Source organism: Papio anubis, chromosome 2 (assembly GCF_008728515.1).
Source record: "Papio anubis isolate 15944 chromosome 2, Panubis1.0, whole genome shotgun sequence".
NCBI classification, from domain to species: Eukaryota; Metazoa; Chordata; class Mammalia; order Primates; family Cercopithecidae; genus Papio; species Papio anubis.
Genome location: NC_044977.1, coordinates 33,067,923 through 33,083,120, shown reverse-complemented (window position 1 = coordinate 33,083,120; position 15,198 = coordinate 33,067,923). Strand labels below are relative to the sequence as shown.

The window sequence follows — 15,198 nt, the reverse complement described above, 5'->3', positions numbered from 1 at the left end:
CATGCTGTTTTGGTTACTATAGCCTTGTAGTATAGTTTGAAGTCAGGTAGTGTAATGCCTCCAGCTTTGTTCTTTTGCTTAGGATTGTCTTGGCTATGCAGGCTCTTTTTTGGTTACATATGAACTTTAAAGTAGTTTTTTCCAATTCCGTGAAGAAAGTCATTGGTAGCTTGACCAATGATGGCATTGACTCTATGAATTACCTTGGGCAGTATGGCCATGTTCACAGTATTGATTCTTCCTATTTATGAACATGAAATATTCTTCCATTTGTTTGTATCCTCTTTTATTTCATTGAGCAGTGGTTTGTAGTTCTCCTTGAAGAGGCCCTTCACATCCCTTGTAAGTTGGATTCCTAGGTATTTTATTCTTTTCATAGCAGTTGTGAATGGGAGTTCACTCATGATTTGGCTCTCTGTTTGTTACTGCTGTATAGGAATGCTTGTGATTTTTGCATATTGATTTTGTATCCTGAGACTTTGCCGCAGTTGTTTATCAGCTTAAGGAGATTCTGGCCTGAGACGATGGGGTTTTCTAAATATACAATCATGTCATCTGCAAATAGGCACAATTTGACTTCCTCTTTTCCTAACTGAATATCCTTTATTTCCTTCTGTAGCCTGTTTGCCCTGGCCAGAACTTCCAACACTGTGTTGAATAGGAGTGGTGAGAGGGCACATCCTTGTCTTGTGCCAGTTTTCAAAGGGAATGTGCTTCCACTTTGCCCATTCAATATGATATTGGCTGTGAGTTTGTTGTAAATAGCTCTTATTATTTTGAGGTACATTCCATCAATACCTAGTTTATTGAGAGTTTTTAGCATGAAGGCTGTTGAATTTTGTTGAAGGCCTTTTCTGCATCTATTGAGATAATCATGTGGTTTTTGTCTTTGGTTCTGTTTATGTGATGGATTACGTTTATTGATTTGTGAATGTTGAACCAGCCTTGCATCCCAGGGATGAAGCCCACTTGATCATGGTGGATAAGCTTTTTGATGTGCTGCTGGATTTGGTTTGCCAGTATTTTATTGAGGATTTTTGCATTGATGTTCATCAGGGATATTGGTCTAAAATTCTCTTTTTTTTGTTGTGTCTCTGCCATGCTTTGGTTTCAGGATGATGCTGGTCTCGTAAAATGAGTTAGGGAGGATTTCCTCTTTTTCTATTGATTGGAATAGTTTCAGAAGGAGTGGTACCAGCTCCTCTTTGTACCTCTGGTAGAATTTGGCTGTGAATCTGTCTGGTCCGGGACTTTTTTTGGTTGGTAGGGTATTAATTATTGCCTCAATTTCAGAACCTGTTATTGGTCTATTCAGAGATTCAACTTCTTCCTGGTTTAGTCTTGGGAGGGTGTATGTGTCCAGGAATTTATCCATTTCTTCTAGAATTTCTAGTTTATTTGCCTAGAGGTGTTTATAGTATTCTCTGATGGTAGTTTGTATTTCTGTAGGATCAGTGGTGATATCCCCTATATCATTTTTTATTGCATCTATTTGATTCTTCTCTCTTATTCTTTATTAGTCTTGCTAGCGGTCTATCAATTTTGTTGATCTTTTCAAAAAAAACCAGCTCCTGGATTCATTGATTTTTTGCAAGGTTTTTTGTGTCTCTATCTCCTTCAGTTCTGCTCTGATCTTAGTTATTTCTTGCCTTCTGCTAGCTTTTGAATTTGTTTGCTCTTGCTTTTCTAGTTCTTTTAATTGTAATGTTAGGGTGTTGATTTTAAGTCTTTCCTGCTTTCTCTTGTGGGCATTTAGTGCTATAAATTTCCCTCTACACACTGCTTTAAATGTGTCCCAGAGATTCTGGTACGTTGTGTCCTTGTTCTCATTGGTTTCAAAGAACATCTTTATTTCTACCTTCATTTCGTTATTTACCCAGTAGTCATTCAGGAGCAGATTGTTCAGTTTCTATGTAGTTGTGCAGTTTTGATTGGGTTTATTAATCCTGAGTTCTAATTTGATTCCACTGTGGTCTGAGAGACAGTTTGTTGTGATTTCTATTCTTTTACATTTCTTGAGGAGTGTTTTACTTCCAATTATGTGGTCAATTTTAGAATAAGTATGATGTGGTCCTGACAAGAATGTATATTCTGTTGATTTGGGATGCAGAGTTCTGTACATGTCTATTAGGTCCGCTTGGTACAGAGCTGAGTTCAAATCCTGGATATCCTTGTTAGCCTTCTGTCTCGTTGATCTGTCTAATATTGACAGTGGGGTGTTAAAGTCTCCCATTATTATTGTGTGGGAGTCTAAGTCTCTTTGTAGGCCTCTAAGAACTTGCTTTATGAATCTGGGTGCTCCTACATTGGGTGCTTATATATTTAGGATAGTTATCTCTTCTTGTTGAATTGATCCCTTTACCATTATGTAATGGCCTTCTTTGTCTCTTTTGATCTTTGTTGGTTTAAACTCTGTTTTATCAGAGATTAGGATTGCAACCCCTGGTTTTTTTGCTTTCCATTTGCTTGGTAGATCTTCCTCCATCCCTTTATTTTGATCCTGTGTGTATCTCTGCATGTGAGATGGGTCTCCTGAATACAGCACACAGATGGATCATGACTCTTTATCCAAATTTGCCAGTCTGTGTCTTTTAATTGGAGCATTTAGCCTATTTACATTTAAGGTTAATATTGTTATGTGTGAATTTGATCCTGTCATTATGATGTTAGCTGGTTATTTTGCCTGTTAATTGATGCAGTTTCTTCATAGAATCAATGGTCTTTACAATTTGGCATGTTTTTCAGTGCCTGAGGCAGGTTGTTCCTTTCCATGTTTAGTACTTCCTTCAGGAGCTCTTGTAAGGCAGGCCTGGTGGTGACAAAATCTCTCAGCATTTGCTTGTCTGTAAAGGATTTTATTTCTCCTTCACTGATGAAGCTTAGTTTGGCTGGATATGAAATTCTGGGTTGAAAATTCTTTTCTTTAAGAATATTGAATATTGGCCCCCACTCTCTTCTGGCTTGTAGGGTTTCTGCAGAGAGATCTGCTGTTAGTCTGATGGGCTTCCCTTTGTGGGTAACCTGACCTTTCTCTCTGGCTGTCCTTCACATTTTTTCCTTTGTTTCAACCTTGGTGAATGTGACAATTAGGTTCTTGGGGTTGCTCTTTTCAAGGAGAATCTTTGTGGTGTTCTCTGTGTTTCCTGAATTTGAATGTTGGCCTGCCTTGCTAGATTGGGGAAGTTCTCCTGAATGATATCCTGAAGAGTGTTTTCTAACTTGGTTCTATTTTCCCCATCATTTACAGGCACACCAATCAAACGTGGATTTGGTCTTTTCACGTAGTCCCATATTTCTTGGAGACTTTGTTCATTTCTTTTTACTCTTTTCTCTAATCTTGTCTTCTTGCTTTATTTCATTAATTTGATCTTCAATCACTGATATCCTTTGTTCCACTTGATCGAATCAGCTATTGAAGGTTGTGCATGTATCATGAAGTTCTCGTGCTGTGGTTTTCAGCTCCAGGAGGTCATTTAAGGTCTTCTCTACACTGTTTTTCCTAGTTTGCCATTCATCTAACCTTTTCTTCAAGGTTTTTAGCTTCCTTGCAGTGGGTTAGAACATGCTCCTTTAGCTCAGAGAAGTTTGTTATTACCAACCTTCTGAAGCCTACTTCTGTCAACTCATCAAAGTCATTCTCTGTCCAGCTTTGTTCCATTGCTGGCAAGGAGCTGTGATCCTTTGGAGGAGAAGAGGTGTCCTGGTTTTTGGAATTTTCAGCTTTTCTGCTGTGGTTTCTCCCCATCTTTGTGGTTTTATCTACTTTTGGTCTTTGATGTTGGTGACCTACAAATGGGGTTTTGGTGTGGATATCCTTTTTGTTGATGTTGATGCTATTCTTTTCTGTTTGTTAGTTTTCTTTCTAACAGTCAGGCCCTCAGCTACAGGTCTGTTGGAGTTTGCTGGAGGTCCACTCCAGGCCCTGTTTGCCTGGGTATCACCAATGGAGGCTGCAGAATGGCAAATATTGCAGAACAGCAAATATGGCTGCCTGATCCTTCCTCTAGAAGCTTCATCCCAGAGGGGCACCCACCTGTATGAGGTGTCTGTTGGCCCCTACTGGGAGGTGTCTATCAGGCTACATGGGGGTCAGGGACCCACTTGAGGAGGCAGTCTGTCTGTTCTCAGAGCTCCAATGCCGTGCTGGGAGAGCCACTGCTCTCTTCAGAGCTGTCAGACAGGGACGATTAAGTCTGCAGAAGTTGTCTGCTGCCTTTTGTTCAGCTATGCCCTGCCCACAGAGGTGAAGTCTATAGAGGCAGTAGGCCTTGCTGAGTTGCAGTGGGCTCTGCCCAGTTAGAGCTTCCCAGCTGCTTTTTTTTACCTAGTCAAGCCTCAGTAATGGCAGGTGCCCCTCCACCCGCCAGGCTGCAGTGTCACAGGTTGATCTCAGACTGCTGTGCTAGCAGTGAGCAAAGCTCCATGGGCGTGGGACCTGCTGAGCCAGGCATGAGAGGGAATCTCCTGGTCTGCTGGTTGCTAAGACTTTTGAAAACACAGTATTTGGGCAGAAGTGTACCGTTTTTCCAGGTACAGTCTGTCACAGTTTCCCTTGGCTAGGAAAGGGAAATCTCCCAACCCCTTGAGCTTCCCGGGTGAGGCAACACCCTGCCCTGCTTCAGCTTGCCCTCTGTGGGCTGCACCCACTGTGCAACCAGTCCCCATGAGATGAACCAGATACCTCAGTTGGAAATGCAGAAATCACCCATCTTCTGAGTTGATCTTGCTGGGAGCTACAGACCACAGCTGTTCCTGTTTGGCCATCTTGGAAGTGACCCCCTTTAATATCTTCTTCTTCTTAGTACACCAGGTGGACTGGATTAGAACCTACCCTAATGTTCTCATTTTAACTTACCTCTTTAAAGGCCCTATCGCAATGCAGTTACATTCTGAAGTATTAGGTGTTAGGGCTTCAATATATGAATTTTGGGGGTGTACAATTCAGTCCATAACAACTTTGTTATTTATTTAGCCACTTGTCAATTAACTTGAAATTAAGCATTATTTTCAGATTAATGGAAAGAACAATTTACATTTTTTGTTTCATAGCATTAACAAAGTTATGATGTTTTGTGGAATGAAAAATGGAGCAATTCGAGTCTATGTCCTAAATCAGAATGATCCTTCATTGGCCAGTTTGGTGGACTACTGGCACTTCAATATGCACGACAATAATTATGGATGTATTAAAAGTATTGCTAGTAGCTTTGATGATCGTTTTTTGGTGACTGTTGGAGCAGATGGTAATATATTTGTTTTCAACATTATTTCTGAATTTATGCTAAGGAAAGACATCAAGGCCAAACTGCCATCTCCCAGGGTATGTAATTAATTAACCAGTTAATTAATAACAAACTTTATTTAAAAATAGTGATATTAAAATTGTTCATATTCTTTAGAAATTAAAATTCACATTCACCTTATAGTCTAATCTTCCTGCTAGTATTATAATTTGACTTTCTGGTGCTTCTATGTCAAGTATTAAAGGTATTACATTCCCCTTATTATTAAAGATTGTAATTCCCCAGATTATAAAAGAATGTGTCAGTTTTTCTATGCAGTCAAAAGTTTGTATATTAAAAAAACTTTCTTAATCAGCTTTTTTTTCAAAGTTCACAATTCTTCAGATTTTCTTTTGCTTTTCATTTATTCATTCACTCATTGTAAGGGCTGATATAGGACATATGCCATAAAGTGTGGTTTTGATAGGAGTTGCAAAAATATAGTTGTTTTTAGTATTAGAATGTGACAATGTGGGTCATGATCAAAGATCCAGTATAAAGTATTTTTTTAAAAGCAGAACTAGATTTTTGGCTTTATGATGAAGTTTGAGGGTTCAGATCCTCAAATTATGTCCTTTTTTTCCTGTCATAGAACTTGAATTTCATATTATCAAAGCAAGTTATTTGGATAAATCAGTAGTTAACCATTAGAATTGCTCCTAAGGAGAAAGGAGTTGTATTAGAAAGATTATAGCTAAAATGCCTTTGAACATATTGGCTTCCCATTTAGCAGGTAGCCTACCTCAAGGTACACATAAAGAATATAGGGAAGATACGAGTAGGTTGATTTTCATTTCTTCTAATAGCAAAATTTGGAGTATGGGCTGCTGTTTAGAGAGGGTCCAGCTTAGAAAAAGGAATTACAGGAGGGAAAGTATGTGAACAAGAAGAAAATGCCTTTCTACCTGGTGCAGTCCTCTCTATAGAAATCCATATTGGATAGAAAAATATTTATTCTGCATTTCAATAATCATGTCCTTTTATTTACGGCTGCAGTCAATGTCCCTCTCTACAGAAACCCATACTGGATAGAAAAATATTTATTCCACATTTAAATTTATGACTGCAATCAATATTTCTGAAATCACTGAAGCAGACATTGCTTTTAAGAAAGAAAAATTAGAAAGAATTTTAAAAAAAACAAAACAAAACAAAAAACAAAACAGAAAACAACTAAGCTCAGCACTGGTCTGAGGTTCTTACCTTACTGTACTTTAGAATCAGCTGGGGAGCCCTAGAAGTACAGATGCCATAGCCCACCCAAGAACAATTAAATTAGAATCTCTGAAGGTGAGGCCCAGGTGTCAGTATTGTGTACAGTATCCTTCATGTGATTCTAATGTGCAGCTAGGATTGAGACCCATTGGCATATATTCTGGAACTGATTGGCATACTTTTGGAACTTTGTTTAACTCAACTTTATTGGAAGCAACTGTGGCCAGGAGACAATTGCCCCAGTGTCAGCATCAAATCCTGGAAGTAACACTGATATTAGAAAATGAAGGTACTTAGCTCTGGCCAATAAAAGAATAAAAAATAAATAAAATTCAATAAATTTTTGTCCTAAGTGATTAATAGTCAGTACAATTTATTAGCCATTACTGTCTCCTACATTGATCATGTTTTATGACTTTGCTTTTATTAAAGTCATAAATCTTGACTTCTGTAAAAATATGTAGATTTACATCATTTCATATATATAAAGATTAATAAAACAACTTTATCAAAAGAGAATCTTTATTTACTTACAACAAATAACAACAAAACAGAGACCTATCTTCTAGGAAAGAGAATGTAGAATAAAGTTTAGTTTTAGTTATGAACTGACTAGTTAGCAAGCTAAGACTATTTTGTTCACTGGGTTATAATTCTCCTTCTTTAATATCACAGACTAAGACATTTTACAGCACAGTACCTGAATAAACAGAGTACTTTTAAGTGATTTAGTTCTTAGTTCCCCCAAATTTAAACTAATTTCCTTTCTGAAGGGAGATTTGTATTTCTGATTTCCTATCTTTCAAGGAGGGGGATTATATTGTTCTTTGCATTTTCCACTTTATGTCTTCCTTTGAGAAGGTGATATAAAATGCTTACTTAAAATTTAAAAATATATATATTGAAATATTTCTAGGACACACTGAGGTATTTAGACAAATGATTCATGTGATAAAGGGATATACCAAAAAACAGCATTTTGAAATAAATGGTCTAGACTTTTGTGAATTCTGTGTCAATAGCATATGAACATTAGTAATTTACATTTTGAGGGGAAATTATGGGGATATTAACATTTTGTAAACATATGATTAGGTTAAGACTTTTCCTATGTACTCCTTCAAATAAAGCAGAAATGAATAAGTTTAGTAAACTGCAATTTTTTCCTTAGATTTTTGTGAAACTGTTTTTCAGACTTACAGTTATTAAAAATTGGCAGGAAAAAAACCTGAACCAATTTGAATTTTTAATTTACTTCTTCCTAGATATTTTAAGGAAAATGCTATGCAATTTTACAGGGCTAACCTTTTACTTCCCTTCTTATAGTTTGGAATTGAAACAGAGCCAATTCCAGAAGACATTGAAGATCCCAAAGCCTACAGGTATGGGAATTTTTGATAAATACTGACTAGGACTGAGATTTTGCAAAACAAATCAACAGTGCAGAAGTTGACGAAGTTTAATGAATTTTCAAATTATTGAATAATTTTCTCTGCTGTTTCTGTATCACAACCTGTTATTGTTTTAAATTTCTGTTTTCAGTATCGAGAATGCTAGGAGAAAAAGAGAACATGACAAGTTAATGAAAGAAGTGGAAGAAATAAAGGCACGGAAGAGAGAGCAAATCAAAGCTTTGAGGACTGAATTTTGTAAACTATTAGAAATGAATGAAGAATTACCAACGCATATGCAGTTTAAACGAACAGTAAGCCTAATATAAACTTGATTTTTATTTTAACATATGCTCTTTCTGGATAGAGATGACTAGTTTCCCAACAAGTAGAAACACTTAAAATCATTTTTCTTTTTTGTTTGTTTCTTTCAAAATTTCAATAGCCATTTATTTTGGACATCTTTTAATTTGTATGTGGGGTTTATCTATTTTAATCAGTTAAGATTCTTGTTGACACAAATTGTTTTACATCAACTGTTGTTATAGAACACATGAAAGGAATACATGGGGAAGAAATAAAGTAGAACCCAAGAGTTCTTTTAAGTTTTCTGTTATAGAGACATGAATAACAGATACACTGAAGTATAATCAAAAATTGGCCTGAAGCATCTGGTGGCTGGCTTCATTGGGAACTGTGGCTAAACGTCATCCCAATTTGATCTTTTGCTGCAAGCAGACTGGTGTTGCTATCAGAAGACTGTGTGAAAAATGTGATGGCAAGTGTGTGATTTGTGATTCCTATGTGCGTTCCTGCACTCTGGTGCGCATATGTGATGAGTGTAACTATGGATCTTACCAGGGGTGCTGTGTGATCTGTGGAGGCCCTGGGGTTTCTGATGCCTGTTATTGTAAGGAAGTGCACCATCCAGGAGAAGGATAGGAATGGCTGCCCAAAGATTGTCAGTTTGAATAACTCTAAGACAGACCTTTTCTATGAATGCAAAAAATATGCCTTCAAGAAGAGGTGATTGGTGGGTGGCCCCTTCCTCCCCTCCACATCAAGCTGCTGCAGCTGCCAGAAAAGATGCCTACTACTAGCAGCAGAAAGGGAGTGGAGCCCAGAGCATCACCAGGAGTGCCTTCTAGTGTACTGTCACCTTGCCACCCGCTCCTCTCCCTTCACCCAGACACATAGAAGGAATGGAAAAGGATTCTTCACAGAGCACTCCGGTACACTATATCAGAGAAAAATTGATAGATTAGCTAATAGTTTTTCTTGAATTTGAGAAGCAAAGCCCTGTTCTCCATATTGATATGTTCTCCCTCAACCAAGATCTTCTAAAAAGAAATAATATTTTAGTCTTCTGCTTGAGGAGTTGACTGTGAAGCTATGCCCAGTGAAAAACGTGAAACGTGTTCTTGCAGCAGCTCTGGTGGCAGTTATCCTCGAGGAGCCTTCGGTGTGTGGTGGGAAGCTATCAGAACAAGAAACGTAGGCATTTAATCTTATAACACTTGTGCTGGTTTCATGTTATTTTCCTTCTGAGAAATTAGAAACCCTTTCTGTTGCTATTATATTAATAAAGTTGGTGTTTGTTTTCTGGTTAAAGAAAAAAAAAACCAGAACAAAACAAAACAAAAAAAACTGTGGTCAGAATAGCAGGTCTTCAAAATATAAAGCAGAAAATAAAATACAGGTCTTGAGGCCGGGTGTGGTGGCTCATGCCTGTAATCCCTGCACTTTGGGAGGTCGAGGCAGGTATATCACGATCAGGAGATCGAGACCATTCTGGCTAACACAGTGAAACACCGTCTCTACTAAAAATACAAAAAAACTTAGCTGGGTGTGGTGGTGGGCGCCTGTAGTCCCAGCTACTCAGGAGACTGAGGCAGGAGAATGGCGTGAAACCTGGAAGGCGGAGTGTGCAGTGAGCCGAGATTGTGCCACTGCACTCCAGCCTGGGGGACAGAGTGAGACTCTGTCTCAAACAAAAAAAACAAAAACAAAAACAAAACAAAAAAAAACAGGTCTTTATTCTACAATGTGTATAATTATATAATTTCTTATAAATTATAAAATTACTTTAACACAATACACAAAATAATAACAGTAGTCATTTTTTATAATTCCATAAGCATTTTAAGTACAGACATGTTAAGATGGCAAAATTATGCTGTGCTATGCAACTTTTGCTTCAATTAATCTACCTCACTAGCTCAGGCTGAATATTCACTCTCTGAAGCACTTCCTCAGGCATGCCAAAAGTAGGACTAGCAGATGAAATTACATACGTGGTTTATCTCTCTCAATCCCATGAAGCTTTCCAGTGATCTTCAGGACAGCCAACACCCACCATGAATAGCATACACCTGGTAACTTCCCTGGCCTTCCATTACATCCACCGGAGGGTAACTCATCCACAAAACCACTAACCAAGTAAATCAGAGTTTACTTGATGTGACTGACTTGGTAATAATCAGGAATCCTGTGCAACAATAAATGTACCCAGCATGGGATTCAGAACCTGGTCTGCAACCAAATCCACCATCAAAATTCATACACAGATAAAACAAATTCAACTGCCTTTTTTACATTAATAGCATTAAGCTTCCCCAGGAGAGCCAGTTTCCACCACACAAAAAGAGAATCTTGTATCAATTTCCCCCTACTTTATAAAAGTAGATTTTTCCCATCCCATGAAACAGCTGGTCTCTCTGCCCTGCACTGTGTTCATCCCTTATCTTTCAGTCTGGCCCCGTCTGGTCCAGTGCTTCTGTATGCTGATAAAACTACCACAGTGCATGTTGGAACTTCCAGCAGACCATTAGCTCCAGTTAGAGCAGCTGCTCAGGTTGACCCCAAAAGTCTCCAGCAAGAGAACCATCTTCTTTCCATAGACTTGGAACATATTCCACAACTTTTTTACATCGATAACATTAATGCTATCATACAGAGTAAGAATCTGGACAGCACTAAAAGTGTATAAAAGATGAGGATCACGTCTGATAATTAGCACTTATTCCACCAAACTTATGTTGGCAAGACTTAATAAATGTCAGAATTTCTTCGCTATTCATGCAATGAAATTGTCCCATGAGATCCAATACTGTCAGACCCCAATAGGTGCCACTCATTCTCAAATACTCAGATATATAGTATTCATAATCATCTTTCTTTGAGCCATAGGATGTGATAACAATCTACATGTTTCTCCAATAATAAAGTATCTGGTGTATCTCACTTGATAATAATATGCCCATGTCTAAGAGTGAAAGGCCAAAATCATCTTTAAGCTTCTTTTTATCTGGCCAGTCAGTATGTTTGCAGCAAATAAACTACTCTAGAACTTGACACACTGCGTGGTTTGGAAGCAGATGAACCTTTTTACGTAATACAAAGTTTACTATTGGATTTACCTACCACACTTTTTTTTTGGTAGCAAGATAAGACATAAGTATAGGTTTGAATCTGGTTATCAACTCTTATTGTACTTAGTCAAAATACAATGGGTAGATACATGTATAATTTGATTATCTGTGGTTCTATTTCTATAATTTATCAGATCTGTTGAAAAGACAGTACCTGGTTGATCTACAAACCTTTAAAAGAATGATTTAATATAGTTGTAGCTATGGGGACAATGACAAAATTGTCTAAGACAATTTTGTATTCTACCTTTTTTTTGTGACTTATTGCAAAGCCCCATGTACCTGCTAGTGGTTACCTTTTTTTCATTTTGTACCCCTTCCTAAATGGAGTTAGTTAACCATCTAATCAATTAAAAACCCATAATTCTTAATATACTCATGGGTTACCCAGTCCTGTAGTTCTAGAAGCATTTTGCCAATTTCATATAAAAAATGCTTTGGTGAAATCATGATTTAATCATGTTGGTTAAAAAAACCAAGTCAAAATAGTTAAAAGACCTTTATGCTATTTTTCTAAGATAAATGTTGAAACTTCCAGAGCGTGGGTAATAACATTTAAGATAAAAAACAACTGAGGCAAGTGCTGTGCTAAGCACTTTGTACACATCATTACTTAAATGAAACACAAACACCTCTGGAAAGAGTAATCACTACTCACAATCCAGCACAAATATTGGCTCTGATATTTTTCCAGGGATGAAGGTAAGAAACATGAGACCTCTTCTGGGAGAAAGGTCTCCTTTGTGAAGGAGATTCAACAAAAACTTGGTGATGTCAAGAAGACACCAGATACTGCTGTCTTTCCTGGGTGGGGTCACACCAGGGGGGATGTTCAGATAATGATCAGTTGCTAAAAGCATCTACCTCGTGTCCAATTTTTATGTAATAGTAGTTTCTTTGAGACAGCGAGAGTATTTTTTAAAACTGTATACTCTCCAAATATTGATAGCATTCATTATTTTTATTGTGGGAAAAAAAATCTTAAACTGTGTAGCTTTATTTGCACTATTGTTAATTGCGAAGAACATTTCTCCTTATATTATGGAAGTAAAGTTAAAAATATGCTGTTTTTCTTCTATAATGGACAGAGTTTATGATAGTTGGGGAAGAGTTATGATGCAACATGAAACTGGGGACAAAACTGAAATCTGTGAAACAGAGTTGATAAAGTACCCATTGTGATGAACAGATCTTCTTATCTGCAGGATTTTGATGTAGATTCCAAAATCCGTGCTGAGATGCACAGAAGAACAGCTTTCAAAATTCAACAAGTGGAAAAGGAATTAGCTTGGGAAAAAGAGAAACATGAACTCGGCCTAAAGAAGCTAAAGAATCGGTAGGATCCATATTCCCTACAAGCCAAGATGTTTGAGAGCACATGTTTGAATAACATAGTTTATAGTAGTGTCAGTGAAGTGGCCAGATAAGAGGGCTCTGGAAGTACCCACTGAATTGAAATCTCAAGGAATCCTCTTGTCACTGCTACTGATCTTTTACTGAACTTTCTGTGTACTCCTTTCTAGTTTAAATGTGGGAAATTTGTTTAATATTTAGATTTTAAAAATTATATAATACATATTTACTTTGTCTTGATTATTTCATATCAAATTAATTAATGAACATGATGTATTAAGAAATAAAAAATCAAATGTAACCAAAGGACTTTAAACAAAAGACAACCAGAGATGGCTCTGGTTTTATCCTTCTCATGCATCAATTTGACTTCCAGGGGAAATGATTTTTTTTTGCCATTTACTGAGATATAATTTACATAAGTAAAGTACATAAATCTTAACATCTTGAAAAATTTTTACAGATGTATAAATATATCTACTACTCAGATTAAGATAGAGAACATTTATAGCACTCCAGAACGTTTCCCTATGTCCCCCTCACCTCAGGAAATACTCTCCAAAGTTGAACCTTTATTGCCATATATTAGTTTTGTTTGTGAATTCCATATACATAGAGTGTTACAGTATGGATTCTTTTGCATCTGGCCTTTTTCTAAAACTCATGTGATGTCTAAGATTATCAATGTTGTTACATGTATCAGTAGTTCATTCTTTTCCACTGCTTTCTAATATTTCTTTAAAATGATTATACCACAGTTTATCCCTTCTACTGTTAATAGATATTTGAGTTGTTTCTATTTTTTGGCTACCATAAATAATGCTACTATGAACATTGTGTATGTTTTTTGATGGATATAAGTGCTTATTTCTGTTGGTTATATACTCAGTTGTAGAATTGCTGGGCCATAGGAAATATGCCTGTGTAGTTTTGTTAGATCCTGTCAGTTTTTCAAAACGGTTTGAAAATTTACACTCTTCAATTTACACACTTACCATCAATGTATGAGAATCCCAATTGATCCCCACTGTGTTAGTGTCTTAGAGCTCCTGTACAAAAATACTACAAACTGATTGGCTTAAAACTGGTTATTTATTGTCTCACAGTTCTGGAGGCTAGAAGTCCAAAATCAAGGAGTCAGGCAAGTTGGTTCTTTCTGAGGACTTGGTGGGGGGAGAATCTGTTCCATACCTGTCTCCAAGCTTCTGGTGGTTTGCCAGCAATCTTTGGTTTTCTTGGCTTATGAATCCATCACTGCAAATCCTCTGCTTTCACTCAATGTTCTCCCTGTGTCTCTTCATTATAGGTTTCCCTGTGTATGTCCATCTCTGTCCACATTTCCGCTTTTTATAAGAACACCAGTCATGTTTCATTAAGGCCTGCTGTAATGATCTCATTTTAACTTGATTGCTTCTATCAAGACTGTATTTTCAAATAAGGTCACACTCTGAGGTGCTGAGGGTTAGGACCTCAACGTAGCTTTTTGGGGGGACACAAATCCCAAAAATACTCATGCTTGGGATTGTCAGCCCTTTAAATTCCAGCTATTCTGTAGCAGCATCTCAGCATGGTTTAAATTCACATCGCCCTGATGAGTGATGATTTTCAGCCCCTTTTCATATCTTTACCAATCATTTGTAAATTTTCTATTGTTAGCTGTTCGTTCCAGTCTTTTGTCCATTTTTAAAACTGGGTTGCAGGAATTATGTATATCTTCTGGATTTGGGCTTTGGTTATTTATATACATGTATCATATAAGTGACTATGTATATGACATGTATGTATGTGTATATGTGTGTGTATGTGTGTGTGTGTTTGCACATACAAAATACCTTGCTGTAGTATGTGGCTTTAGTCTCTTAATAGAGTTGTTTGTTGAATACAAGTTTTTTCTTTTGATGAAGTTCAACTTATTAGTCTTTTTTTAAAGATTAATGCTTTTGTGTTATACTTAAAGAACTTTTGCCTACTCCCAATTCATAAAATAATTCTGTGTTTTCTTCTAGAAACTATTTTTTTTCCATCTTTAATAATTTTTATGGGTGGTGTGAGATCATGTCATTTGTTTTTATATTGATATCCAATTGACCTAGTATTGTTTGTTTAAAAGACTATCTGTTCCTTACTAGATTGTAGTGATGCTTTTGTCATAAGTCAGGTAACTGTACATGTGAGGGTCTGTTTCTGAACTCTTTATTCTATCTCATTGGCCCATCTGTCTATCCAGATGCCAGTGTCACTCTGTCTTAATTAAATCTTGACATCTAATATTGTAAATCCTCCAGCTTTGTTATTTATCTCCAAGATTGATTAGGTTCTTTGCATAGAATCGACTTGTCAATTTTTACAAAAAGCCTGCTAAAATTTGTATTGGAATTACATGGAATCTATAGAAATAATAGACATTAAGGAATAAATTCCTATTTAAGAATAATAGACATTTAAATAATATTTAAATAATAAATATTATCTTACATAGACATGATATATCTTAAAAAAGAATCAGTTTTAATATTTTTGTAGTGG

The 15,198-nt window shown here is 36.7% G+C and overlaps 1 protein-coding gene and 1 pseudogene across 5 annotated transcripts in view; both read left to right on the top strand.

Annotated features, from left to right (window-relative positions):
• Positions 1 to 15,198, top strand: part of CFAP44 (cilia and flagella associated protein 44) — a 148,147-nt gene that overhangs the window by 69,804 nt on the left and 63,145 nt on the right. For all 5 annotated transcript variants that reach the window (XM_009199989.4, XM_003893935.5, XM_017955139.2 and 2 more), the window contains 4 exons: positions 5,050 to 5,320; positions 7,824 to 7,879; positions 8,040 to 8,202; positions 12,525 to 12,655. In XM_009199989.4, coding sequence (XP_009198253.2) covers positions 5,050 to 5,320; positions 7,824 to 7,879; positions 8,040 to 8,202; positions 12,525 to 12,655 — 621 coding nt within the window. The remainder of the gene's footprint in view (positions 1 to 5,049; positions 5,321 to 7,823; positions 7,880 to 8,039; positions 8,203 to 12,524; positions 12,656 to 15,198) is intronic.
• Positions 8,555 to 9,495, top strand: LOC103881839 (annotated as a pseudogene).